General features: G+C 37.7%; 1 protein-coding gene across 4 annotated transcripts in view; it reads right to left on the bottom strand.

The window, feature by feature from the left end:
- Pik3c2a (phosphatidylinositol-4-phosphate 3-kinase catalytic subunit type 2 alpha) overlaps window positions 1–27,422 on the bottom strand; it is a 108,239-nt gene continuing 80,817 nt past the window's right edge. For 2 of the 4 annotated variants that reach the window (XM_040755886.1, XM_040755880.1), the window contains 17 exons: window positions 26,610–26,704; window positions 26,081–26,261; window positions 24,116–24,220; window positions 23,267–23,359; window positions 19,720–19,849; window positions 18,162–18,298; window positions 14,369–14,538; window positions 13,668–13,824; window positions 12,927–13,036; window positions 10,648–10,855; window positions 8,342–8,466; window positions 6,360–6,477; window positions 6,200–6,272; window positions 5,524–5,633; window positions 5,314–5,439; window positions 2,756–2,899; window positions 1–2,378 (listed from right to left, as the gene is read on the bottom strand). In XM_040755886.1, coding sequence (XP_040611820.1) covers window positions 2,235–2,378; window positions 2,756–2,899; window positions 5,314–5,439; window positions 5,524–5,633; window positions 6,200–6,272; window positions 6,360–6,477; window positions 8,342–8,466; window positions 10,648–10,855; window positions 12,927–13,036; window positions 13,668–13,824; window positions 14,369–14,538; window positions 18,162–18,298; window positions 19,720–19,849; window positions 23,267–23,359; window positions 24,116–24,220; window positions 26,081–26,261; window positions 26,610–26,704 — 2,226 coding nt within the window. In that variant the 3' untranslated portion in view covers window positions 1–2,234. Of the gene's footprint in view, window positions 2,379–2,562; window positions 2,900–3,201; window positions 3,231–5,313; window positions 5,440–5,523; window positions 5,634–6,199; window positions 6,273–6,359; window positions 6,478–8,341; window positions 8,467–10,647; window positions 10,856–12,926; window positions 13,037–13,667; window positions 13,825–14,368; window positions 14,539–18,161; window positions 18,299–19,719; window positions 19,850–23,266; window positions 23,360–24,115; window positions 24,221–26,080; window positions 26,262–26,609; window positions 26,705–27,422 lie in introns of those variants that run through there. The other 2 variants (XM_040755891.1, XM_040755888.1) reach the window with 2 other exon arrangements.

Below are 27,422 nucleotides of genomic sequence, written 5' to 3'. Positions count from 1 at the left end.
TTTATTTCAGAAAAATTTTAATATAATTGTGGTATAGTTATAAAGTCACATTCATTCCACTGAATATATTCCAAGTATTAATAAAAATATTATACATCTCACTCACTATGCTGATATAATAATTAAAGCATTTGGTTCTTAACAGATGACACCAGTAAGCACATCCACATTTGCACTGCTAGTAAACAGCATGTAAGTAAATGTGTATTATAAAGCAGGGCTTCAGTGTTTCTTCTTAAATCTGAGTTATCAAAGTGAATTTTTTTAAATGCCACAATTCATGAATCCTAGAAAGAAACAATTTAAGGCAAGATTTTTGAACTTTTATACAAATTTAATTTGAAAAAAAAAGTAAAAAAGATATACATGCTTTAACAACTCAACTCACATGAACACATGAACACAGTAATAAAAAGCATTGGTGCCAGCAGTTTTCAGTGGGTCCCTCGGTGTAAACAGGGACCGTCATCTTCTAATTCTGGAGCACTATCAAGAACAAAGAATTCTGGCACAGGACTTGTATATAGCAGAATTATTTTTACCTGACAAAGGTAGTTACAAATGTGATTATACATAAAAATTAGTGTCTTGGCCAGTTTAGAGTTTTGTTTTTCAGATTTATTTTAAGGTAAGTGTTAAGAGGTTTTTAGAAAACGAGCTGATTTATAATTGACTGCAATGGTAGTGCAAAGAAGCTACTCTCTTTTCCCTATTGCTATTTTTTGGTATGGGCTGAAGATTAGCATTTTACAAAGAAATAACTTATATTAAAATATATGTGCTTTAATGACCAAAGGAGGCACAGATTGAGTTAAATTAAGAGAAAATATTACCTTTTGCTCTGAATTCTTAACTATACAGTATTAATCACAATATATACTTTTAGATATGAATCAGATTTCTTGTCACTGAGAAGTGACATTACTTTCTCTAGTTCTATTATTTGTGCTAAGGTATGCTATAACATCACAAAAAAGTCCACACTGAGACCAATCAATGACAACCTTTTACAAATAGCATCTTTTTTAAAAAAGTAGATTGGTAACTTATGGAATGGAATTAAGTCTCCCTCAAAAGAAAAAAAATCTAGTGCTACTTACATCTGCAAAACAACTTAAGGAAATGTTAATTGTGGAAAAAGCAAACAATGATGATCTTTATTTTAATTAATTTATCAAGTAGACAACATATTTTAATATAAAAATTCATATACTATACTCAATAATTTCCCTACAAATGGACCATAGTGTTAGGCACCAAAAATTTCAAGTTTTAATTTCTTTAAAAATATGTTCCAATGATAACACCCTTGATTTCTTCATTTAGCTCTGTAAGCATCATCATTTCTGCTAATCACTTTGTACACTTCATAAAAAATTTATTCTAGCAAACTGAATCAGATTGTCCTGTCTTGGTACCCCCTTCATTAAGTAGTTTGTCAGTTTTCTCATGGTTACCAGACTTGCTACATCTCTATTACCATTCTAAAAATATTTGAACTTTTAACCGTGAAATTTATTATATTTACATGTTTACTAAAACAAGACAGTTATATCTGAAATGAGAAACAAATAAAAATGAATCTTATTCTTAATGGTTACTCCATAATAACTTCAAATTTCTCTCATGTGGTTCTGAATTTCCTTGTATTACCGAAAATAATTCTTTCATGTGAATGTACAATGTTTACAAATACAAGACAGTTTACACAACACCTTCCATAAATGTTTATATTAAAATTCAGTCTGGAGCCTATAATCCTTATCCTGGGTCTTTTACCAAACAAAAACGGGCACAAGGCTAACAATTTCCATTTGTTTAATGAGAGAGTACTGTATAAATACATGGAAGTTCACACCCCTGCACATAAATGCAGGATTATAGTGGAATGATAGAATTTAGAATACACCTATATCAGTGAATCTCATTCAACTACTGGGCAACAAACATTAAATCAAATAGCTTAATAGTTAAAATAACTAAGTCACAATCAGAAGTAGAGAAAAATAGTATTTTTGTGGGGAAATCTTTATAGTGAATGTACCAATATTTTGTCCTCATTAAGGTGAAAATGAATGAAAACTAGTTAATCTTTAATCAGAAATGAAGTGCCAATGAAGCATATAAAGTTAAGGCACCAACCATTATTTACAACTCCAGAGATTGGCACTTACTCTGAAAAGGCTTTAACAATGAATAAAAATAGTATTTTTCCCTCTACTTCTGTAAACTACTTAGTAGTTGTTAGCATTCTGTCTACTATTTGTGCTTTGCTCTTCAGCCTGTTGAGTAGCAGCTGCATCTTTCCTTTGGTGTCTGTGAGCATACACAGTGGTAAAGGCTGTGAGGTGCATAACAGGAAAACCAATTTGCTGTGTCTGTATAGGAAGAATGCAGACAAGGTGGCTGAAATGACACAGTATTATCTCAAAGTCTTTTCCAGGTCTTACTATACACCATATATTAAGTCTGGGATTGGTAGCATTTAACAGAATGACTTTGAAACAGCAATGGCTTCCCAAAATCTGTAAAAGTTAGTTATGTGACAGTTGGTCCAACATATATGTTGAAACACTCCAAGTATATTTAAGTTCATAATTTCCACCAAAGTATAAAAGATATACAAAGTTCCCAAGTGTGTGTGTGTGTTTGTGTGTGTACATATATGCATACGTTTATAACTCTTTGCTTCTTCCAAAGCTCCGAATTACATGGTTTACAGGTATGTTGCTGCAGTTAGCTGATACCACTTAACTGTCTCTTTGCTCAAGTTGAAATCTTTCAGTGGCAGGGTTATTCCACCCAAGAAGAAATTCTCCCGCAGAGATTCTGCACTGAGTACACTCAGCTGAAGTTCTCTCTGCCTCAAGGTTTCCTTGCTGTATCCACTATACACAAGCTAGAGGGGGGAAAAAGATAAGGTTTGGTTTCTTGGAATATTTTCAGTAAAATATGAAGGTATCAGAGTGATACAATGAATGGCATTGACTATAGAAGCAGGGCTTGCCTCAATGTATCAGAAGCATGTTTTTAACTTCTTGAATATTGGATTGAACTATAATTCCTATCAGTGTCTATAAAGAGATTATATAAAGCAGGACCAATCATAGTCAAAAATCAAATCAAAACAAACAAAACACCCCCAATCTTCAGTCATGGTTTCTGTGAGATGGAAATGATGGGAATGGGAAAAGAGATTACCTGGTGATTACCTTAAGATGATCTAATAGCTGGAGAAAAAAAGAGGATGAAAGGAAAGCAAGTTGGAAAATACAATTTTAAAATTATTTTGTAAAAACAGATTAAAATTTCATTGTTTTCTTCCGTTCTATTAAATGCCATATACCAGGAAGTGGTAACTTTTTATTCACGAGGAGATACAAACCCACATTGAAAGTGCAGTTTGCAGCAGATCTGCAGTGCTCAAAGCTTCTGCTATTTTAAATGCTCATCACAACACTTAAAATTTTTATTTTCCCACAAAGCTTCACAGCAAGTTGTGAGAAATATTTCTTTAATTTAGACCTTCTCACTTTTTGACTAAAACAACCACAGAACACTTACTTGTATCTCTTTATCCACAGTAAAGCATCAACTAGTGGAGAATTCACTAAAAACCCACTGCTGTTTAACAAGACTAACATCAAGTATTCTTTGGTAAGCACTGCATGTGTTTGCATGTGTTTTTTTTTTTGTTGTTGGTTGTTGTTATTTGTTTGGTTGGTTTTTCGAGACAGGGTTTCTCTGTATTGTTTTGGAGGCTGTCCTGGCACTCGCTCTGTAGACCAGGCTGGCCTCGAACTCACAGAGATCTGCCTGCCTCTGCCTCCCAAGTGCTGGGATTAAAGGCGTGTGCCACCAACGCCTAGCTTGCATGTGTTTTTAAAGAGTGAATGACCCTCTAGAGGGTCTCTGTGTGAGTATGTATTTGAGACACAATCTCTGTATCTAGATAGCCCAGCTGACCTCAAATTTGCTATGTAATACAGGCTGACCGTGAGTCTACATTATGATCTTCCTGCTTAGACTCTTCAAGAGCTACAAGTACAGAAATGTACCAGCCCACCTAGCTTTTTTCTCTTTAAAATTTATTCATTACTTAAAAAATTCAGCTAGGTGGTGGTGGTGGTGGTAGTAATAGTAGTAGTGGCGCACGCCTTTAATCCCAGCACTCGGGAGGCAGAGGCAAGTGGATCTCTGTGAGTTCGAGGCCAGCCTGGTCTACAGAGTGAGTTCCAGGACAGCCTCCAAAGCTGCAGAGAAACCCTGTCTTGAAAAACAAACAAACAAATTCATGTACATGTCATACATGTGTGGGTATCTAAGATGGTGTTAAGATTCTCTGAAACTGGAGTTAATAGGCAGTTGTAAGCCCCCTGATATAGATGCTGGGAACTGAATTCTAGGCCTTTGAAAGAACAAGTGTTCCTATATGCTAAGCCATTTTCCTAGCCCTATGCCTGGTTTTACTACAGGTCTTGATAAATTTATAATCTTGATAAAAATTCAAGTTGTTCAGCTGGGTGTGTGATGGTGCACGCCTTTAATCCCAGTACCCAGGAGGGAGAGGTAGGTGGATCTCTGTGAGTTCAAGGCCACTCTGGTCTACATAGTGAATTCCAGGACAGAGCTACACAGTGACACTATGTCTCAAAAACAAAAGCCAAAGAAATAATTCAAGTTGTCTTCCCATCTGAACCCAGTCATTTTTTTGTAAGAATTAAATAATGTGTCTACCCCCCCCAAAAAAATAGTTGAACTAAGGAGCAAGGTGAGGAAACTTTAGTAGGTTTTAACTGGTTACTGATGGGCTAGTGGGCCTTGAGTATCTCAGTCACAGTTACACTCTACTGTTCAGCTGACACTTTGTTTTGGTAAGAGGGTTTCTAAGAGAATGAAACATGACCGGGTGTTGGTGGCGTATGCCTTTAATCCCAGTACCCGGGAGGCAAAGGCAGGCGGATCTCTGGAGTTTGAGGCCAGCCTGGTTTACAAAGTGAGTTCCAGGACAGCCTCCAAAGAGAATAAAACATTAAGGGAAAGGCTAGAAAGATGGCTCAGCAGTTAAAAGCATTGGACGCTCTTGCAGTGGACCTGAGTTCAATTCCAGCACCTATGTGGCAGCTCATAACTTCCTGTAACTCCAGTTCCAGAGAAACCAGCACTCTCTTCTGGCCACTGTGGGTACAAGGCACACACCCAATGCACTTACATATATACAAAAACAATAAATACACATAAATAATCTTTAAAAAAACATTGAAATCTCAAAACAAAACTCTAGGAAATTTTGAGAAATAAAGTTTACCTTACCATTTCATTGAATGTTGGGTTCCTAGTTTTACGTGAAATTTTGGTTTTACGTTTTGACGTTTTGTGGGTATCTGGAAGCAGGTATGTTTTGACGTATGGATTTGGGTCAGTCCCATCTTCAGTAACCTATAAAGAAAAACAGTCTCTTAACAGTAATGCTTCCTACCAAGGTACAGATTTGTTCTGTAGTCATCATTTGTAGCTACTCACGAGATCTTTGATGTGCATCACCATGATGAAGAGGGTGCCATTTCGGTAAGACACAGATAACTTCACTGCTCCTCCTATTTGGCCCAGAGTAGGGCTGAAGGAACCTGAACCTGAAAACAGAAATACTTTCTTCTTTATCTCAATGTGCCTGTGATGGTTCACACTTCAACAAAAGAACTGCTGCATGAGGGTGGGGTATGGGGAAGTGGACAGGAAAAGTAAACCTCATATTCCACTAATTTGTACTTTTTTTTTTTTTGAAATCACAAGCTAATTATTAGGAATGCTAAGTTTTTCTAGAAATAGACTGTCTTAGGAAGACTAACCTGTTTGGGGGTGGGGTGGGGAGAGAAACAGAGAAATTTATTGCTCTTACAAAGAACCTGAGTTATACTCCCAGTAACCAGAGTGGTTTACAACCATTCATAACTCTAGTTCCAGGGAATCCAACATCCCCCTCCTCTGATCTCTGCAGGCTTGCACATGATACACACACACACACACACACACACACACACTCAGGCAAAATACTCATGCACATAAAATAAATCTTAAAAAATCTAAAATAGACACCTGCAAGTGCCCCACATACATGCATGTGCCCCTACACACATCCACCTCAACTCTGTCACAAAAGTAATGAACTATCCACCAGAAGGGAAAAGTATAATCTCACCTGCAGACCTAGCTATTCCTTCAGCTTTCTCATCACGAAGTAGGGGATGGAAAAAAGTACAAACAAGATCACACTGTGATTGAAGAGAAAAAAGGTTCATTAGTTAAATATTAATTACACAAAGGCAGAATATGTTATTAAACTTATACTGGAAGGTCACCTCTGCTACATCAGTTGATGAATTCATCAAACTCTGTAAATAACTGTTTAATTCAATTTTCCTTTTGGCTGCTACATCTTTTATGTGTGTTCTTCCTAGAACCATCCTATTAGGAAAGCTACAAAAGAAAAACAAAACAAAAAAAGGGATTTAAATTATTTCATCAGAATCTGTAGAGTATCATGCACAATATTTACTTAGAAATATACTGTGTAATATACTTAAGATACAAAAGTGGGGTCTTAATCTACTGTATTGTTGCCTGTGTGATTCAAAACACTGGGAATAAATTACTTTCAATGAGTCATTTTCTTTATATGAGTAAGTCTTGGCATCAGGATGCATGTGTTAGTTGGGCATGGTAACACATGCCTGGAATTCCAGTACCACTTGGGAAGTAGAGACAGGCAGATCAGAAGTTGAAGGCCAGTCTCAGTTATATAGCAAATTCTAGGCACACCTTGACTATGTGAGATTCTATCTCAACAATTCCTTTCCTAGGAGAGGAAAAAAAAAAGGAAAGAAAAAGATGCATGTCTTAATAGTTTCCTGTATGTTACTAATTTTCTGTTACTTGGTTTCAACTTTAATCATTCACAAATATTTACCAGATCTTATCTCTGAAAGAATCATTACCCAATAATCACAAAATAAAATACACACAATGACACAGGCCACAAATCAGGTACAAAACCATATCTTAATTCTTATTTTGGTGGTGGTAAAAAAAAAGAGAGTACACATAGTAACAAACTTTATATATTGTTTGAGATAAGGTCTCACTATATATCCCTGGCTGGCCTTGAGCTCAAAGAGATCCACACCTAGCAGTAACATACCTTGATAAGCTATTTTGAATTAATGTTTTTGAAATCTTGTATTTAAGAAGAATATGGCAAAGGAAAGCTACTGATCTTTAAGCTACAGTAAATCTGATGATTTACAAAACAAGTAAGATAAAAAGCTAAGCACTAATAAAAAAACAAAAACTTTTTCAAATAAAAAAACTTAAAAAAAAAAAAAGCTAAGCACTAGGAGCAAGAGATGGCTCAGCAGTTAAGAGCATGTACTGCTCTTGCAGAGAACTTGAGTTCAGGTCCCAGCACCCATATTGGTCAGCTCACAATGGCCACTGTAACTCCAGCTCTATGGGGGTCGACACCTCTGCAGGCACCAACACAGCAAACACACATACACAATTTAAAATAAAAAATTATCTTAAAAAAAAAGCTAAGCATTAAGATTATTACATGTGACAGGAAGTGGTGGAGCAAGCCCTTACTTCTAGCACTTGGAAGGCAGAGGCCAGCCTGGTCTACAGAGTGAGTTCCAGGACAGCCAGGGCAAGAAAGAAAAAAAGATGACTACATCTAAGCATTTCAGTGGTACTTGGTGAGGGGTCAGTGTTATGCCATGGCACATGTTGAGGTCAGAGTTGTCAGGTTTGGAAGAAAGAGCCTTTATCAGCTGAGTGGTAACATCTGGCCTCAGGTTTATTATGTATCACAGGAGATCAGTATGGCTCAATGGATGATTTCTGCAGCTGTAGCATGTGACTTTTTAAAAACAAGATTCCATTAACTTAGTTGAAATTGTGCTGTGTGTATACAATCAAGGCGACAAAACTGGAGTCTTGAAAGCTCACACCTTGTTTGTTGTTTTGGTTTTTAAGACAATAGATACTTAAGTTACATATTTAAAGTAGCCCTCTGAAACAAGGCTTACCTGAAACTTGCAGTGTCCTTTTGCCTCTGCCTCCCATGTACATGTGCCACCAGGCAGGCCTAGTTTTATGATTTTAGTCACATGTTCATTCAACACAAAATTCAAGCTCCTTATTTACTTTCAGTACTGTATGAGGTACTTATCATAACTGTAATTGAATGTTAACCAAAGTTTTCCACCCACATGTAAAAGTAAATAATTTCTACATAGGAAAATAAGACTGAATTTTTTTTTTTTTTGTGAGGATAGGAACATACCCAGGTAACTTCCAAAGTGGAAAAATAATGCTGAGCTTATTGTGAAGTTCCTGAAACTCATCAAATGTCCGGAATACAAATGATGGTTCAAGGTGTCCTTCTCTCAAAATTCGGACTACATAAATCTGAAAAGAAATCAATGATTGGCACATTACATTATAAAATAAGAATTCATTGTATTTATAAGCACACACAACTGCATCCTGAGACTGAACTTAGCTACTGGAAGATTCAAATAAAAACTTGAAAGTGGCCGGGTGGTGGAGATGCATCTCTGTAGTTCAAGGCCAGCCTGGTGTACAAAGCGAGTTCCAGAACAGTCTCCAAAGCTATACTGTAGAGAAAAGCCTTTTTCTTATCCCCACTTCTGGTACCATTTGTTGAGTGATGCCTTTTCCTCGCAAGCCGCTTGGTTTTTCCCCACCAGTCCCCTAGACTCTGCCGCATTATAGTCCCCAAACAACAAGTGAGCCGCTGTATTAATTATGAAGCTGTTGGCCTTGCTTGTTTCTTACTGGCTAGCTCTGACTTAAGTATTTAACCTATAACTGCCAATCTAAGTATTTTTCTTACCAGAGAAAAGGGTCTGGGCTTCTTACTCATATGGTGGTTACATCTCGACTCCCTGTGTTTCTCCTTCCCAGACTACTCCTCGACTCCTAGTCCCACCTATCTTGCTTCCTTATTGGCCAACAGTGCTTTATTGACATATACACAGGACTTCCCCATCACTACACAGAGAAACCCTCTCTCTCAAAACAAAACAAAAAACCAATAAAACAAAACAAAACAAAAACTTGAAAGTCAACACATTTATTTTCATGTTTATATACTTCTTGAACATATACACTTAGTACATTTCCAACAAAAAAGAAAAAGGGTTATTTAAGATTTAAGAAAGTAGATATAAAAAAGGCAAAAAAACAGTTAATGGAGTAGGAGTTAAAGGAACACGTTTTACTGTATATTTCAACTATTGTAAGAAAAATCAGATATATCCATAGAAAACCAGGGGCATATGTGTGTGTATAAACTTAGTACACGTTGCAGTGCCATTATAAACCAATGGCAATATAACCTCAAAATGATTAAAAATCTATTCATCATAGATTAAAAGAAAAACATTATCTAAAAAAATATTAGCATGGAGGATAGAGGTGTAGCTCAGTGGTACAGCATACAGCTATCATGCCTGAGACCCTGGGATTGACTGCCAGCATTGAAAAAAGAGAAGCGCCGGGCGTTGGTGGCGCACGCCTTTAATCCCAGCACTCGGGAGGCAGAGGCAGGCGGATCTCTGTGAGTTCGAGGCCAGGCTGGACCGACAGCCTCCAAAACAGAGAAACCCTGTCTCATAAAACCAAAAAAAAAAAAACCAAAAAAACAAAAAAACAACCCCCCCCAAAAAAAAAGAAAAAAGAGGAGGAAAAACAAAAAACTAAATAGCACAAGGGTGAATAATAATAGCCATGAAGAGTGTGGAAAAAAATAATACAAATCCTGTATTTGTTTAAAATTATGGTTTGGCATGGCATGGTGGCAAATGCCTTTAATCCCAGCACTTGCAAGTCAGACAAACATGGCTTTCTGAGTTTGAGGCTAGCCTGGTCTACACAAAGTTCCATGGCAACCAGGGCTACATAGTAAGACCCAAGACACAGAAAAGCAAACAAACAAAAAAAACCTTTATGTGTATGTTTAATGAATGATATGTAATCGTTAAAGCCCTGGGTTTGATTCCTAGTGACACAAACAAATAGGAAAATACTGTACTGAAAATAGAATGAGAGCTTAAGACTTCTTTGGTTGGTTGGTTGGCTGTTTGGTTTATGAGACGAAGTCTCCCTAAGCAGCACTGCCTGTCCTGGAACTAGGTAAATAGATCAGGCTGGCTTCAGTCACAAAGACGTCCTTGCCTTTTGTCTCCTGAGTGCTGGGATTAAAGCGTGCATCACCATGCCCAAATGGAACTTTTAAGACTTTCTGAATTGTATTGGTTAAATCTGTTTCAGCATGTAAGATTTACCTTTGAAACTAAGAAAAGATGGAAAAATAAGAAAATACTTTAACACTAAAAAAAGGAATGTATTTTTGACCCTTGTGATTTTTAAGCAAATTTAACAATACACAAAAAGAATCAAATTAAAAGAATTCTTTAAGTATATTTACTTATTTTTGGACCATCAATGGAAGCAACAAGCACAAACAGAATTAATGCTTAGAACTTTAGCAGTCAGTGAAAAAAATGTATGAATGATAACAAAAACCTTACAGATGATTTATCTACACATATTGAACAAACTTACATAGTGTTTATCTGGGTTGTATTTCTTATGATATGTGAAAACAGAGGCTTCCTTGATCCGACCATCTTGTCTAAAGGAGTATGTTTTTGGTGAAAATGAAAGTATGGGTTCATCATTAGAAGGAAGACCAGAAAAACGTAGCTGAGCAAGGTTATGAATGAAGAAGTTGAACTTGGTGGCAATGCTTCCCAAACTTGACTCAATCAGCCTAGAAAACAAGAAACACTTGTTAATAGTAAGTTTTCGTGGAGACACATGCTAAATTAAAGCTAATAAAACAAGAAATTCCTCTTAAAATGGTCAGTATGGGTAGGCTCTGGGGGAGGTTCATCAGGTTAGGGTATTTGCCACCAAGCATGATGACCCAAGGCTAATCCCCAGGACCCACATCATAGGAGAGAACCAACTCCCACACATTATTATCCTCTTCTCTCCACACAAGCACGAAGTATACACCACACACACAAGAAATGATAAAAATGTTTTTAAAAGGTACAGTATTAAGTAGTTTTTTTGTTTTTTTTTGTTTTTGGTTTTTCGAGACAGGGTTTCTCTGTATTGTCTTGGAAGCTGTCCTGGAACTCGCTTTGTAGACCAGGCTGGCCTCGAACTCACAGAGATCCAACTGCCTCTGCCTCCCGAGTGCTGGGATTAAAGGTATATGCCACCAACACCCGGCAAGTAGGTTTTTCACTCTGCCCTGCCAAGGACTCTCTTTTTCTTTGGGCTAAAGAAAAACTGTTAAAATGCATCTCACTCCAACAACAACAACAACAACAACTCAGTGCAATGAAGAAATAATGTTTGGATTTCTTGAACATATGGGGTTCAAGACCAAAGAGCTATTAGAACTAGAAAATGATTACTGCATTACTAAAAAGATGGCTGTTATTTTAATCTACATTAAAAAAATTCTAGCAAGACTCTCAGATAAACATGATCACACTTAATAATAAAAGGAAGTTTTGAATGGATGGAGTTTGCAAAAGCACTTGTAAGGCAGGCCTGGATAATAAGACATTTAGATCACCAAGGAGCAACAAGACGCAGAAACATACTGAAGGGCTAAGATGTAGTTCAGGGGTTCAGCAACTGTTTGGCATGGGAGAAACACCGACTAAAACAAAACCTACAGAAGATTGAGGATTTTGCTCAGTAGTAAAATGATTGCAAGTGCACACAGCTTTGGGTTTGGTGCCAAGCACTAATGGAGGGGAACAACCACCACAATAAAAACTATGAACACCCAATTGCTAGGTTAAGTTGTGAAGCATATGAAGTCAGTTTCCTTCATTTCAGCTAAACTGTTGACTCTAGGAAAGATTAGATCAGGGCTCTATTCCTCCTCTCTACTGAGAGGAAGAAGGCAGGAGAAAAAAAGAACACATGAGTATGAACTAATTCTTCCCTGCCAAGAAGACATGACTGCAGAAGTCAGTGAACATGATCACTGGGTCTTTAGAACAAGTTTGCCAAGAAGATGTTTTTATTGAAAACAACAATGGCATTCAAACATTAGCTGTTCACCAGTATGCACTTCAAATACTGTCATAAAGTAATAGTTTATAGCCCTACTTTATCAGCCTGCTGCTGTGTTGTGGTAGCCATAGAAGCTATTATGGTAGAATCTTGAAAAAAAAAATCATTTCAGAAAGAAACCTTAAAAAGCACATTGTCGCCAGGCAGTGGTGGCACATGCCTTTAATCCCAGTACTTGGGAGGCAGAGGCAGGTGGATCCCTATGAGTTCGAGCTCAGCCTGATCTACAAAGTGAGTTCCAGGACAGCCAGAGCTGTTACACAGAGAAACACTGTCTTGAATACTCCCCCACCGGGTGTGGGGGGAAGCACATATCATTGCCATGGAATACATGTTTCTTAGAAATATATTTATGCCGGGCGGTGGTGGCGCACGCCTTTAATCCCAGCACTCGGGAGGCAGAGGCAGGCGGATCTCTGTGAGTTCAAGGCCAGGCTGGACCGACAGCCTCCAAAACAGAGAAACCCTGTCTCGTAAAACCAAAAAAAAAAAAAGAAAGAAAGAAAAAAAAAAAGAAATATATTTATAAGAAGGATCCATCCAATGGAAATTATATAATAAATAACATTGAGATTATACTTTGAAAGGAATAAACATTTTTCTAAGCACTGCTCAACTTTTAGTAACCTTTTTTCCTTCAGTACTGGTGAATAAACTCCCAGGATCTTACAGAGAGAATAAGCACTCTACCTCTGAGCTACATCCCTAGCCCTTTGTATTTTGACACATACAAGTCATACCTAGTGAAGAAAATGGTAGCCTCAGCATCTGTAGTTTGGGGTTGAAGTGCATCTCTAACATATCTCAAATCTTGAATACTTGTAAGTTCTGGCAACCCTGAAGGAATCATCTGTAGAAGGAAAAAAAAAAGTTAAAGTTTTCTCTTGGACAGTACTTAGAATTAAAGGAACAAAAATTATCATATACTTCAGTCTGTTAATGTCTTGGGTAACTAAGTGACTCTTACAAATGAGAAAAGTAAAGTTAATGGAGTCATATAACTTGCTGGAAGTAAAGCCCATTTATGTAATGAAACACAGAATCCAGATCTCCCTCCCAGGCCTGTTTACTATAACAATTCCAGTCATAATAATTACAGCACTTTTTTATTCTTTTAACTTAGATGTGCTTCTTATCCTAGGAAGTGCAGAAATCCTGAGTATACAACTTAAGGGAATGTTTGCCCCCTGAATATACTAGATCTAGAGACACAAATGCACACTCACTCACTAGCAGCCAATGCCCCTTTCAAGCTCCAGTTATACTACTACTTTCCATTCTGGGGTCACCACTCTCCTGACTTTTTTTAGTTTTTAATCAGTAGAATCAGACAGTGAGTACTTATAGCAGTAATCTAAAAATATTGCACTAAAATTTTGACAACTGTGACTATTTTATTTCAAAAGCATAAAGCATCCTTTCTAAATTATCAAAACATAAAGGTTCTAATACACAATTCAATGTCAGTAAAGAACAGTTACCAGTGAGAGAAGGTTAAGAAAGAGGTTTGTTTGCTTTCTTATCAAATTGTAGGCTTGACAGCAGAGGTCTACAAACAACTGGAAGCGAATGGTGGGCCTTTCACCCCCATTAATGACGTATGCCATGTCAGATGTAAGCACAAAAGGAGCTCGATCTCTGTTGAAAGTACACACAGAACATATTTACAGAACATACTCAGAATACATGCTGCCATTGCTGTTAAAAGATATTAAATAAACCACGTGGGCTACAATATTTTCAAGTAGGAAACAGCATCAGACAGTTTTGTCTTTCCCTAATCCTTGAGTGTTAACATTTTGAGGAAAATATTACATAGCAACTTCAGCACTGGGACAGAACTTAAGTATGAAATTTTCACAAATGTGATTACTCATGAATCTATATGCCCAAAGAGAAATTCAACAGTGGTCATAAAAAATATGCAGAGGAAAATTTATACTCATTACCATTATACAAATGGAACCACTTCTAGCAGACACTAGAAACTAGATTAAACAAACATCCATTTACTTCAACAAAGTAATGCATACTGGTTTTGTGTATTATGTGGTAAGGTCATCTCTTAGGGCCTTTTCTATTCCCAGTTATGTTCAAAAAGAGCCACAAGGCAAACAAAGCACAGCAGGAGGACAAGCCCTGGCACATGTCCCTTCAGCGACAGTAATAACAACATTAGTACCTTTTGAAGCTACCGAACATTTGTGCATGGCCCAAAAACTTTCCAAAATCAATGTGGAACATGTGTCCTGTGCTTCGAAGCATTATATTGTCATTGTGTCGATCACAAATGCCTAAAACATAGGTGGCTACACAGCACCCAGCACAAGAATAGATAAAGTTCTCAGAAGCCTGCAATAAAGACATAAAATTATGTTAGAGAGAAAAATGTCTTAAAGGAGGCAGGATTGGCATTACTTTTTGGGGGGGTGGGCACAGGGTCTCTCTGTGTAGCCCTGGCTGTCCAGGAACTCTCTCTGTAGCCTAGGCTGTTCTCAAACTCAGAGATCCACCTGTCTCTGCCCCAAGTGCTGGGATTAAAGTCGTGAGCTACCACATCAGGCCCAATTCACTACTTTAAAAACAGTATTTGCAGAGCTGGGTATGGTAGCTCACATCCTTAATACCAGCACTCAAAAAGTAGAGGTAGAAGGATTGCTAAGAGTTCTAGGCCAGTTAGAATGTGATCCTGTCTCAAAAAAACCCTAGGACAAAAAAATCTTAAAGGTAGGCCTGGCGTTGGTTACACATGCCTTTAATCCCAGCACTCGGGAGGCAGAGGCAGACGGATCTATGTGAGTTCAAGGCCAGCCTAGTCTACAGAGTGAGTGCCAGGATAGGCTCCAAAGCTACACAGAGAAACCCTATCTCGAAAAACAAAACAAACAAAAAATTGAAGGTAAATAAAAAAAATTTGCAAACCTCTCAACAGTATCAGCATACCCACTGGGCCATGGGAATATAAAAAAGCCAACCTTTTCATATTTCAAAAGCTAAATACCCCTTGAAAATGTAACTATTACTGCATTCTCTCTAGATTCTATCTTTTATTAGGTATGGATTCTACCAGTCTCTACTTAAGATATAAGCCAGGCAATGGTGGTGCAGACCTTTAATCCCAGCTCTTGGGAGGCAGAGGCACTTGGGATCTCTGAGTTCAATTCCAGACTAGTCTACAGAGAGTTCCAGGACAGCCAGAGTTTCACAGAGAAAACAAAATATGAATAGCTTATGATCAGATTTTAAGCATCCTGTTTGTAGATGAGGTTATCATGGGGACAAAAATTAATCTTGTGCTTGCTCGGCATGCACAAAACTCTGTGTTCAATCCCCAGCATTGAAAATACAATTTTTTTTGTTTTGCTTTTTTATTTTTTGAGACAAGGTTTCTCTGCATAGTCCTGGCTGTCCTGGAACTCACCTGTACACCAGGCTAGTCTAAAACTCAAGAGATCTGCTTACCTCTGCCTCACAAGGGCTGGAAAACATACTTTTTAACAGACCAAATTAATTTTCCTCTCTAATAGTACAGAGAACACATATAAAGAAAGTGAGCTGCAGAGATGGTTCAGGCCTGAGAAGCAATTGGGTTTTTTTGTTTGTTTGTTTGTTTGTTTTTCCTGATTCCAACACCTACTTCAGGTGGCTCCCAACTGCCTGTAACTCCAGCTACAGAAGATTTGATATCATCTGTCCTCCAAAAGCGCACAAGGGCACACATACATCATACATATAAATAAACCTAATTTTAAAAGTCAGTCAGTTTAGGGGCTAAGTATATGTAAGCTATTGTTTATCTAGCATGTAGAAGAAGACAAGAAAAGTCAACTTATAACATTCAATAATGTGGTTCTAGTCTCAAAGTTAGATACATTTCTTCAGTGAGGCTTGTTATTCCTGGGGATTACCAGCATAACACAGAAGTATACATAGCATGTAAAATGTACATAGTATTTTAAAGCATGCTCATTGAGTCTCAAAATATTGTGTTTGTTTTCTTCTTTTTCAGACAGAATCTGTATCCCAATCAAATCCACAATCCTTCTGTCTCAGCCTTGTAAGACTGAAACTGCAGGTTTGTACCACAATGTTAATACTAACAAAATACTGGATTTCTAAGTGGTACAGTTCTATTGGTATTTTACAGTCCTCCAGAAACATTGCCAATAATGATAACAGCAAAATGATAATATAATATTTAACACCAATCTCTCTCTTTATACAACTATGTATTTAAAAACTCAACCACAAATCAGTAACTTAGATATTAAGGTTAATGCCATTTTACAGACAAGTGAAACTCAGATATAGAAAGACTTCAGTGTTTCTCAAGATCATTTAATTGTAGAGGTAGCAAAGCCAGAATTCAACATAGGCAATAGGGCTAAATGCAAACAAGGTGCTTAGTGTTCACTGTTTAGCTGCTGCGGACGATTCTTTTTGTACAGTGTCAAGATTTGTCACTCGAATTGGTTTAATAAAATGTTGACTGGCTGGTAGCCAGGCAGGAATTACAGGCGGGATAGCCAAACTACAAGAATGATGGGAAGAAGGGTAGAGTCAGAGGAGACCCCAGCCAGACCACCACCCCAAGGCAAAGCAAAGAAAATGGGCTAATTTAAATGTAAGAGCTAATTAGTAAAAAGGCTGAGCTATCAGCTGAGCATTTATAATTTATACTAAGTCTCCAAGTCTGTTATTTAGGAAGTAGCTACCCATTATATGGGAGCAGGCAGTCAGGACAGGAAAACTCCATCTACATTCAACAACCATTTTGGGCCAACATCTTTTTCTTTTTTTTTTTTAATTTATTTGATGTACACTGATGTGAGAGTGTCAGATCCCTTGGAACTGGAGTTACAGACAGTTGTGACCTGCCATGTGGGTGCTGGGTCCTCTGGAAGAGTAGATAGTACTATTTAACCACTTAGTTATTTCTCCAGCCCCCTTGGGACAACATCTTATCAGGAATCACAAGTCAATATTAAAATGAAGAACTATTGTCTTCTACCATACTGCTTCCCAAGACTACAAAAAATTAAAAATGGAGCCAGACATGGTAGGTACTAATCTCAGAACTAAGGAGGCAGAAGCAAGCAGAACTTTGTGAGTTTAAGGGTAGCTTGGTCTACATAGTGAGTTCCAGGACAGTCAGGGGCTATGTGGAAAGACCCTGTCAAAAAGTATTTAAACAATGGGAATGCTCTAACTAAACCACTCTAAAAGACCAAGAAAACATAAAGTTCTCTTGCTTTCCCTTCACAAGTCAACAGATAGGATAAAAATGACATTAATAGCACCTAAATTAGGAATCTAAATGACATTAAAACTGGGGTCTTGCCAGGTGGTGGTGGCACACAACTTTAGACCCAGCACTTGGGAGGCAGTGGGAGGTGGATCTCTGTGAGTTTGAGACTATCCTGGATTACAGAGCTAGTTCCAGGACAGGCTCCACAGCTACAGAGAAACCTTGTCTAGAAAAACAAACAAACCAAAAACCAAAACAGATCCCAAAACTGGGGACTCTTTTTTTTTTTCAAATTTTATTTATTGTGTATACATTGTTCCTGCCTGCACACCAGAAGAGAGTACCAGATCTCATTATAGATGGTTGTGAGCCACCATGTGGTGCTGGGACTTGAACTCAAGACCTCTGGAAGAGCAGCCAGTGCTATTAACCTCTGAGCCATCTCTCCAGCCCCAACTGGGGACTTTTCAAACAGGAGCAGAGGACAGGGAAGAGAGGAGGAAAGACAAACAACAAAAGCAAAGTTTATCTGAAAAATGCCATATGGAAACATAATTCTTCACCAGCTACTAAAAACATTAATTGAAACTAAACAAAGCTGGAGCCTTCTTAGGTTACCATTCAAAGTAATTATGAGTCTTCCTTAAGCCATAGTAATACTATAACAGGTCTTAAGAGAAATATTAAGTTTCAAAATGTATTTTGACAAAGTAAACATGCTGATCACCTTTTCATATTCTTCTTCAGAAGGATTGTATTTCCTCAGCCACTCGGCAAGTGGTTTGTCTTTAAAAGATCCTGTCACACCATATTCCACTTGGATTTTCCTGAGGGTATCTGATGCAGGAACTAGCTCCACCATGCCTTTAACAAACAAAATATCAAGCTGTGTGAAAATGTGTCCACAGAGTAAGTCTCTAAAATACATTTAGCTTTCAATCCTTGAAATCAGACACCAAATCTGGCAAGTCATGTTTGAAAATGTGAGCAGCCTAAATAATATCTTATTTTTTAAAAGCATCCAAGGACTGGAGAAATGACTCAGCAGTTAAGAATACTGGATTCTCTTCCAGAGGAACCAGGTTCAAATTCCAGCACTCACATGGTAGCTAGGCACAACCCAATGCAAGAAGATCTGATGCCTCCTTCTGGCATTCACAGGCACCAGGCACTCGAATAGATACATTCTAGCAAAACACCCACATACATAACATAAACTAAAAATAACAATAATGCTGGGTGGTGGCACATGCCTTTAATCCCAGCACTGGGGGGCAGAGGCAAGTGGCTCTTTGTGAGTTTGAAGCCAGCCTGGTCTACAGAATGACTTCCAGGACAGAGCAACATAGAGAAATCCTATCTTAGAAAAACCAAACCAGAAACAAATCAAAAAAGAACAATGATGATGTCATTTAATGAACATGTAAAATATATCACATAATGAATGAATTGTTATCAGTCATTATTTCAAAAACTTGTCAACTGAGTACCAATGTGGCTAAGTGAGTAAAAGTGTCCATGCTAGGCTGACAACTTGATTTCAATCCCTAGAATCCATAGAAGAAAAAAAAGATAACGACTCCTGAAAGTTGTCCTCTGATCTACATACACGTGTGCCTACCCCACCCAACACACACAAATAGCAAAATCACTATTTATTTAAGGAGATGAACTCAAAATTGGCTTAATTAAGTGAAGTCCTTATTGGGTAAATTAATTTGTACTTCTGATTACTACAAAGTGTTTATTAGGACTACCTACTGAGCTGTTTTCTTAGTAGTTCTTTATTGTTTTTGTTTTTCTGAGACAGGGTTTCTCTAACAGTTCTGTCTGTCCTGGAACTTGCTTTGTAGACCAGATTGGTCTTGAACTCACTGAGATCAACCTTTGTCTGCCTCCCAAGTGCTGTTAAAGGCATGTGCCACCACCACCTAGCTAGTAGTAGTTCTATTAAATGCTTTGTAGTTTTTGTTTTGTTTTGTTTTTTTGGGACAGAGTTTCTTCGTGTAGCCCTGGCTGTCCAGGAACTCATAGGAGATCCACCTGCCTCTGCCTCCCAAGTGCTGGGATCAAAGGCATGCACCACCACCACCCATCGACGTGTAGTTGTTTTTAAAAGGATTTAATCATAAATAATCCAGTCAACAAATAATACCAGATACAAATAACTAAGACCCCAGTAAGCTGGCACCAGGAGCTGTAAGTATACAACCCAAAGTAAGTTCAAGAGTAAGCTATGCTCATGTGACAAAAGAAAGAAATCAAGATTCAACTAATAAACCTACCTCGATCGCGGCCAGTTGACAGGCATTTGAATATCACCATCCTCAGATCCAGTCCCTCTTTAAGCCAGATCTTATCCATAATCTTTATCATCTGTAAGGCTAACATGTCTTGCCGAAGATCTTCACCAACCTTGAAATTAAGGAAGTAAATATTGCACCTTTCCCCAAGAGTTTGCTACATGCTATAAGATCTGAGGGGTGTTTGGAAGGGCATGCACAGACAAAAGGGATTTTCAGAGCCGCACTGTACTCTTCTGTGTCGTCCTAGAGAAACTTAATTAAAATGCTTTCTGTCTCCATTTCATGAAGGGTGTATTTTATTTTAATTAATTCTGAGGTGCTGGGGACCAACTCTCTTTGACCTAGTGTACACTTGGCAAGTACTCTATCACTGAGATACACTCTGTTCAACAGTATGTTTAAAAAGTTGAATTTTAATTGCACTTTTCTTTGGCTAAAATTACTTTATGTCCTGGCACGGTCAATGTGTGAAAAAAATTTTTTTTGAGACAGGGTTTCTCTGTATTGTTTTGGAGGCTGTCCTGGAACTCGCTCTGTAGACCAAGCTGGCCTCGAACTCACAGAGATCCGCCTGCCTCTGCCTCCTGAGTGCTGGGATTAAAGGTGTATGCCACCAACGCCCGGCCGAAAAATTTTTAGGTATCTAGTAAAAATATCTAAAATGTCTAAATAAATGGGAATTTTCATTTCCAAATTATAAAAGTTAACACTGCTAAATAATCAATTCATTTACACTTTGTGTGTTAACTCAAGTGTCTTGCACAAAATGTTATATATACAGTCTTAAAAAGCAAAAACTTGGATTAACACTCACCAAAGTATTGAAGAATAATATTTGCTGATTCATAATGTCCAAGTTTAAGATTCAATATAAAAATTCATAAACTAATGTCATATCACTGGTGGATGTGTAGGAATAAATGTTAATGTTACTAAATGGAAAAAAAAGTTGAATTTTAAGAGTATGTTTTTACCTTCAATTAAAATATAAAAGGAAGCTAGGTGGTGGTAGCACACCTTTAATCCCAGTACTCAGGAAGCAGAGACACTATAATCTGAGTCAGACTGGTCTACAGAGTAAATTCCAGGACAGTCAGAGCTACAGACAAACCCTGTCTCAAAAACAAAACAAAACAAAAAAGGAAATCATAGAGATCTTGTCATAGTTTGTTTCTTGACATCAATACTAACATTCTGACTATAATATATTACATTACAGTTATATAAGAGGTCCAACAAGAATCCCTATGTGATGGCTCAGTGGTTAAGAGCACTGGCTGTTCTTCCAGAGGTCCTGAGTTCAAGTCCCAGCAATCACATGGTGGCTCACAACTATCTATAATGAGATCTGGTGCCCTCTTCTGGTATGCAGAGATACATGTAGGCAGAATGTTGTATACATAATAAATTTCTTTAAAAAAAGAATCTCTAGGTAATTTCTTATAATTGTCTATAAATCTACAATCATTTCAAAATAAAAGGTCACTTAAAATATTAGTCCTTCTGGGACTGGAGAGGTTAAGATCACTTGATGCTCTTGCAGAGGTCCTAGATTCAGTTTCCAGCACCAAACTTGGTGGCTCACACTCAGACAAACATTCATACACATACGATGAACAAATCTAAATATTAGCCCTCCGTGAATGAATAAGTCTAACAGGAATGTTAGCAAAATTTCACTTTCTTTTAAAAACTGGATCACATAATTTATTTTGCTATTATCTTTTGAGACAGGGTCTCACTCTGCAACCTTGGCTGCTAGCCTGGAACTGACTATATTCACTAGGCTGGCCCTGAACTAAAAGAGCCTTCTGCCTTTGCCTCTCAAGAGCTGGGATTAAACATGTGTACCACCACACCTGGCTGAATAACAGTTTTAACATAAACAATGATAAATATAGTTTTGAGGCTAGCCAAGAAAATTATGAAAAAGATTAAGTGGGATTTGCCTTAACAAATATTGAGACAAGTTGTAAAATATCTATCATTAAAATAGATGGTATTGTTTTAAGAAAAGGCACAAATATCAATAAACAAATAGATATTTGTATCTATCAAAGAAGGTTCAATTTAAGCTATCTTTATTGTGGTCATATCTTGTTTGTACAAATAAAGCCTGTCTGAAGGTCACAGAATGGAGCTTGCCACTAGCTAGCCACAGAGGTCTGGAGGTCTGTACAGGTCTAAACAAGAAGTGAGATAGCCAGGTGGAGAGAGGACATAAGCAGGCAGAAATATAAGCGGGCAGAAACAGGAACTCGCTCTCTTGTCTGCTGGGATGCTAAGGAGGTAATGTGTGACTGTGGCTTGCTCCTCCTTCTCTCTGATCTCTCAGCATTTTCCTCTACATCTGACTCTAGATTTTTATTATTCAGACCAAGTAAGAATTCCTTTTACACTTTATGAGCCTCCAATTAATGAATTTAATGAATTATTCAGAAGTCTTCATCCTTTCTTCAACATATACACATTATGATCACAACTAACAAAATTTCAATAGGTAATAGATATTTTTCCTAATACTCCAGTCCTCTGCTTCACATAGGTAATCTCTATGTTTCTAAAACCTAATAGTCAGGTATGGTAGCTAACCCCTGTAATCCCAGCACATGACTGGATGATCCAGGGCTCAAGGCCAGCCAGGACTATACTGTGAGATGCTGTCTCACACAAGCAATCCTTTAAGTAATGTCACTCTTTCTGGTTTTGCAGCTTGGCAAACCTAGTGGTGCTTGCCTGTTGTGATATGCTCACCTGGTTGGCCAATGGCTACAGTTGTCCCCAGTCCTATCTGTGAAGATTTTGTTATAATAATTTTACAGAAATATTCAAATTGCTCCCATCATTTATGTTTTGTTGTTGTTTGTTTTGTTTTGTTTTTTTGAGACAGGGTTTCTCTGTGTAGCTTTGGAGCCCATCTTGGCACTCACTCTGTAGACGAGGCTGGCCTGGAACTCACAGAGATCCACCTGCCTCTGCTTCCCGAGTGCTGGGATTAAAAGAGTGAGCCACCAATGCCTGGCTTCATCTGTTTTTTATGAGACAGAGTTTCACAGTTGATGCTGGCCTAGAACTTGTGGTCTTCCTTTCCTATACTTCCTAAGCATTGAATTACAGGTGTGTGCTACGATCTTAAATATTACTGATTTAACTTCGATATTAAATAAATGTTTAGCCAGGCAGTGGTGGCGCACATCTTTAATCCCAGAATTTGAGAGGTAGAGGCAGGTGGATCTCTGTGAGTTCCAGGCCAGCCTGGCCTACAAATTGAGTTCCTGGACAGCCAGAGGTTCACAGAGAAACCATGTCTGGGGGTAGGGTGGGGTGGGTGGGATGGGCCCCAAAACAAGAGAAAGCCTGGTATGGTGGTACACATGGGCAGATAACTGCAAGTTCATTCTAGCCTGGTCTACATAGCAAGTTCCAGGATAGCCACGTTACATAGAGAGACCCTGTCTGAAACCCAAACCAATCCCTCCTGAAAAACCTCAAGAAACAAAAACCACAGAATAACTATTCATCTCACCTTAAACATGACATTAATTTCTTCCCCCATGGGATCAGCATTCACCATTGTGACTTTCAGAGGCATAGCGTTAGAACTGAAGAAAGAACATGACTGCAAGCACAACACTGAGCATTAGAAAGGCAGACAGTAGCATGAAAGTAAAGTTTAAATTTACTGTTCCTGATATTTTTCCTTTTCATCTGCTGCTTTAAATTACAGCAAATCAAACAATGGATGTTAATTAGCATTTACATGATCTGTCAATAATATGGATATGTAAATAGCTCTTGAAATTTAAACAGCATATATCAGTAAAATAGCTACTCTATAAAGGCAGAAAAACAAAAAAATTTAAAATTTGGTGCAAAAACCTTTTAGAGCCTGTCTGAACTGTTAAGTATCTGAATCTCCCAACAGAACACACAGTTGTCTGACACTCATTCTGATCTGAGATAACAGCTCCACTTTCCCATATGTACTGGTGCAATTAAATACTAACACTGTAATAATTTCACGGCCTAGATCAAATCACATTTGGGGATTGAACTCAGGCCTTACACATGCTGGACAAGTGTTACCATAAAGCTACAAAATCTTATCTTAAAACTTGCAAAAAGCTAGTGTAAGACCATCACCATAATTTAAGAATATAAACAAGACCCAAAGTAATTAAAAAAAAAAATCTGACACTATGCCTTTCAGGAATACTGATTAGGTAAAAAAAAAAAAAAAAAACTGAAAAATAGATCCAATGGCACCCTTTCCTAGGTACTTAAAAACTACAGGTCTCATCCTCACTTGTATTAAGCAACACTTCTTCTGGTGCTTTATTTTGATGCTTATATGAACTTGAAAGTATTGTGTTACCTTAATATTTAATTCTTTTGCCACTAGACTTGGTTTGAGAGGAAGACGACAATTATTTCTCAGGAAAAAGGACTGTACTCGTTCCATACTCTTTTGGAGCACCACCTATGAAAGAGATTGCCTCTGTAAGTACATCATGAAAATGAAGATCTATTCATTCTTGAGTATGAACATGTGTGTGCAGGTACATACTCATAGGAGGCCACAGGTCAATGGTGGGTGTCTTCTGTAATCACTCTTCACTTTATTTTTCTGGATAGTCTCTCTCATTGAACCTGGAGCTTGCTGATTAGGCTAGACTAGCTGGCTAGTGAGTCCCAGGTATCCTCTTGTCTCTGCTTCCCCAGCACTGGGATTTCAGGTGGGTACCATTGGTCTGCCTTTTTATGTGGGTTCTGGAGATCCAAATTCAAACTTGTGCTACAAGTACTTTACTGACAGAGCCATCTTTGAGCACTGAAGATATGTTCTTCGAAAATTTCATCTATGTATATATAATGCATGTTGCTCATTTCCACCTTGTTCTACATACCCTAACACATGTCCCTCCCAATATAACGAACTCTCTTTTTTCACTGAGTCCAATTGGGAATGCCCATATACACAAGGGTGTGGGGTCATTCACTGGGTTATAGGAAACCTACCAGAGGTCACCCCCTAATATCTATCCTTTATTTTATTTATTTTTAAGATAGGGTCTCATTATATAGTTTTGGTTATCCTGGAATTTACTCTGTAGATCAGGCTGACCCCAAACTCACAGATATCTGCCTGACTGGAAAGTGCTGGAATTAAAGGCATGTGTCATCATGCCCAGTGTGGCTTTTTAGAGAAACCATCTAACAATCTAATGAAGTCATTATAGTTAAAATGTATATAACTCTTAACTTGACTATTTTGTCCATAGGAATATTCCATAAAGAAACTAAAGCAAGCCTGGAGCAGTAACAGATATCTATAGAAAAAGTTACTAGGGAGATTGAAACAGGATTGCAAGACAACTCAGTAGTCTGAGACCATCCTGGACAACATCCTTTCAAAACATAAAAAGATAGAAAGAAGAGGGCTGGAAAGATGGCTCAGTGGTTGAAAGCACTGACTGTTCTTCCAGAGGTCCTGAGTTCAATTCCCGGCAACCACATGGTGGCTCACAACCACCTTGAATGAGATCTGGTATCCTCTTCTGGCCTGCAGGCAGAAGGCTGTATACACAGTAAATAAATAAAATATTTTTTAAAAAAAGATAGAAAGAAGAAATGCTAGGAAACAGGTAAAGATGATTGCAATTATGTATGTGTACATGAATATTCATAGCATTACTTGGGAAAGAAGTATGTATAAACAATGGACATGGAGGTTCACAAATGATATTCTAAGTACTTTGTGACATTATATACCTATTGAATGCTAAGTGTAACTGTGCTCACAAGAATTTTCTAAGATAAAGTAAAAAAAAGTCATTTTTAAAAACACAAAACAAAAACAGGAACAATTTTTGAAAGAATTTAAGAACATCTAAATATAAAAACATTTCCCTTCTCTGTGTTCATGAACTGTAAGGCAAGTTGAGTTCAAGAATAAAGATACATTATTATGGCTAAGTGTAATGGTGAACACTTTAATCCAGCACTAGGAGGCAGAAGCAAGAGGATCTTTGTGAGTTTGAGATCAGTCTGGCCTACCTAGTGAGTTCAAGGATAGTCAGGATTTTTTAGAGAGACCCCTTCTCTAGAAAAAAAAACCAACCAAACAAACAAACAAAAAACTGAATAAAAAATAAAGGTACATTATTATAATTATAGAGTCAACATAGTTCTTATTAAAATTCCAGCTGACCAACTGTGGTGGCAAGCATCTGCAATCTCAGCACTCAGGAGGCTTAGGCAGCAGGACACAGGGACTAGCCTAGTTATGGAGAGAGATTTGTCTCAAAAGCAAAACACTTGTGTTCTCTTTCATACATACCTGTCTGGTTGATCCACTAGCCTGTCTTACTTTTTCTGCTACTCCTCCTAAAAGTTGTACAAGTTTCATTTGCTTAGAAAGTTCTTCTCTGAGTCCTTTTCCTCCTATTGAGAGGAGAGCACCCAACACATACTCATATCTGCTTCCAAAATGTGTATCATGCAAAGCATCCTTGAGAAGCCTAATGCAACAAAAAACACTTATGTCAGCCACTTTTGAGAACTGGATGAAGCTTCCTCAAAGATCACTTTAACAAGTTCTACTTTGGATATCCAGGAAATTAAGTCACATATATGTAAGAAAAGGTCCATTAGTTATTATAAGGCTGTGATGCTCAAATACTGTTCAGTTTTATTAATTTTGGTTTTATTTCTAAAGACAAAATTTTCAGTTTCTTTAAAATAATATTCACTACACAACTGGTTACTCATAGCAAGTAGCATGAACACACTGTTTATATCTAGCAATTATGCCAACTCTGCCAATATCTGCAAAAGAAAGGAGCCATTTAATGAAATTTACATCTTACCAGTACAAACTGTGTGCTATCTGGATATTGCTCAATGCCCTGGACAGAAGGAAGCGCACCAGTGAACTATTCAAGTAAATTTCATATTTCAAAGCCTATGCATAAAAGGAAACAAGAATTATTAGCAGTCAAACCTACCAAATAGTTCAGATAAAAGCCATCAAATATGTAGACTAAATACTACTCATTGGTGAAAATATACTTGCAGAAACAAAATGGTTAGGTTTTTTTTTCCCTCAAGACCTTATTTATTTATTAATTAAGTATACAGTGTTCTTCCTGCATGTCTGCCTACAGGCCAGAAGAGGCACCAGATCTCATTATAGATGGTTGTGAGCCATCATATGGTTGCTGGGAATTGAACTCAGGACCTCTGGAAGAGCAGCCAGTGCTCTTAACCTCTGAGCCATCTCTCCAGCCCCCAAAATGGTTAGGTTTTATAGCCCAGTGGTAGAAGACTTGCTTAGCAGAAGCAATGCCATTCCTGCCATTCCTTCAATCCATAGCACTGCAAATAAATTAATATTTAAAAAATTACTATAGGGGCTGAGTGTGATGATATATGCCTTTAATCCCAGAACTCAACAAGCAAAGGCAGATGGATCTCTGTGAGCTCAAGGTCAGCCTGCTCTACATAAGTGAGTTCCAGGATAGCCAAGGCTACATAGAGAGCCTGTTTCAAAAAATAAAAATCATATGAATATAGACCAAATTACTGAAATCAACAGGAATACCACTATCTATTTATGGTTATGTTTCACTGGCAAAGCAAAAAAAGCTCAAGTCTGGAAAATTTCTGAAAATTGCCAGGTG

The sequence above is a fragment of the Mesocricetus auratus genome, unplaced genomic scaffold (assembly GCF_017639785.1).
Source record: "Mesocricetus auratus isolate SY011 unplaced genomic scaffold, BCM_Maur_2.0 Super-Scaffold_4256, whole genome shotgun sequence".
NCBI lineage: Eukaryota > Metazoa > Chordata > Mammalia > Rodentia > Cricetidae > Mesocricetus > Mesocricetus auratus.
Note: the sequence above shows the minus strand (reverse complement) of the source record. Positions and strands in the feature narration are given on the sequence as shown.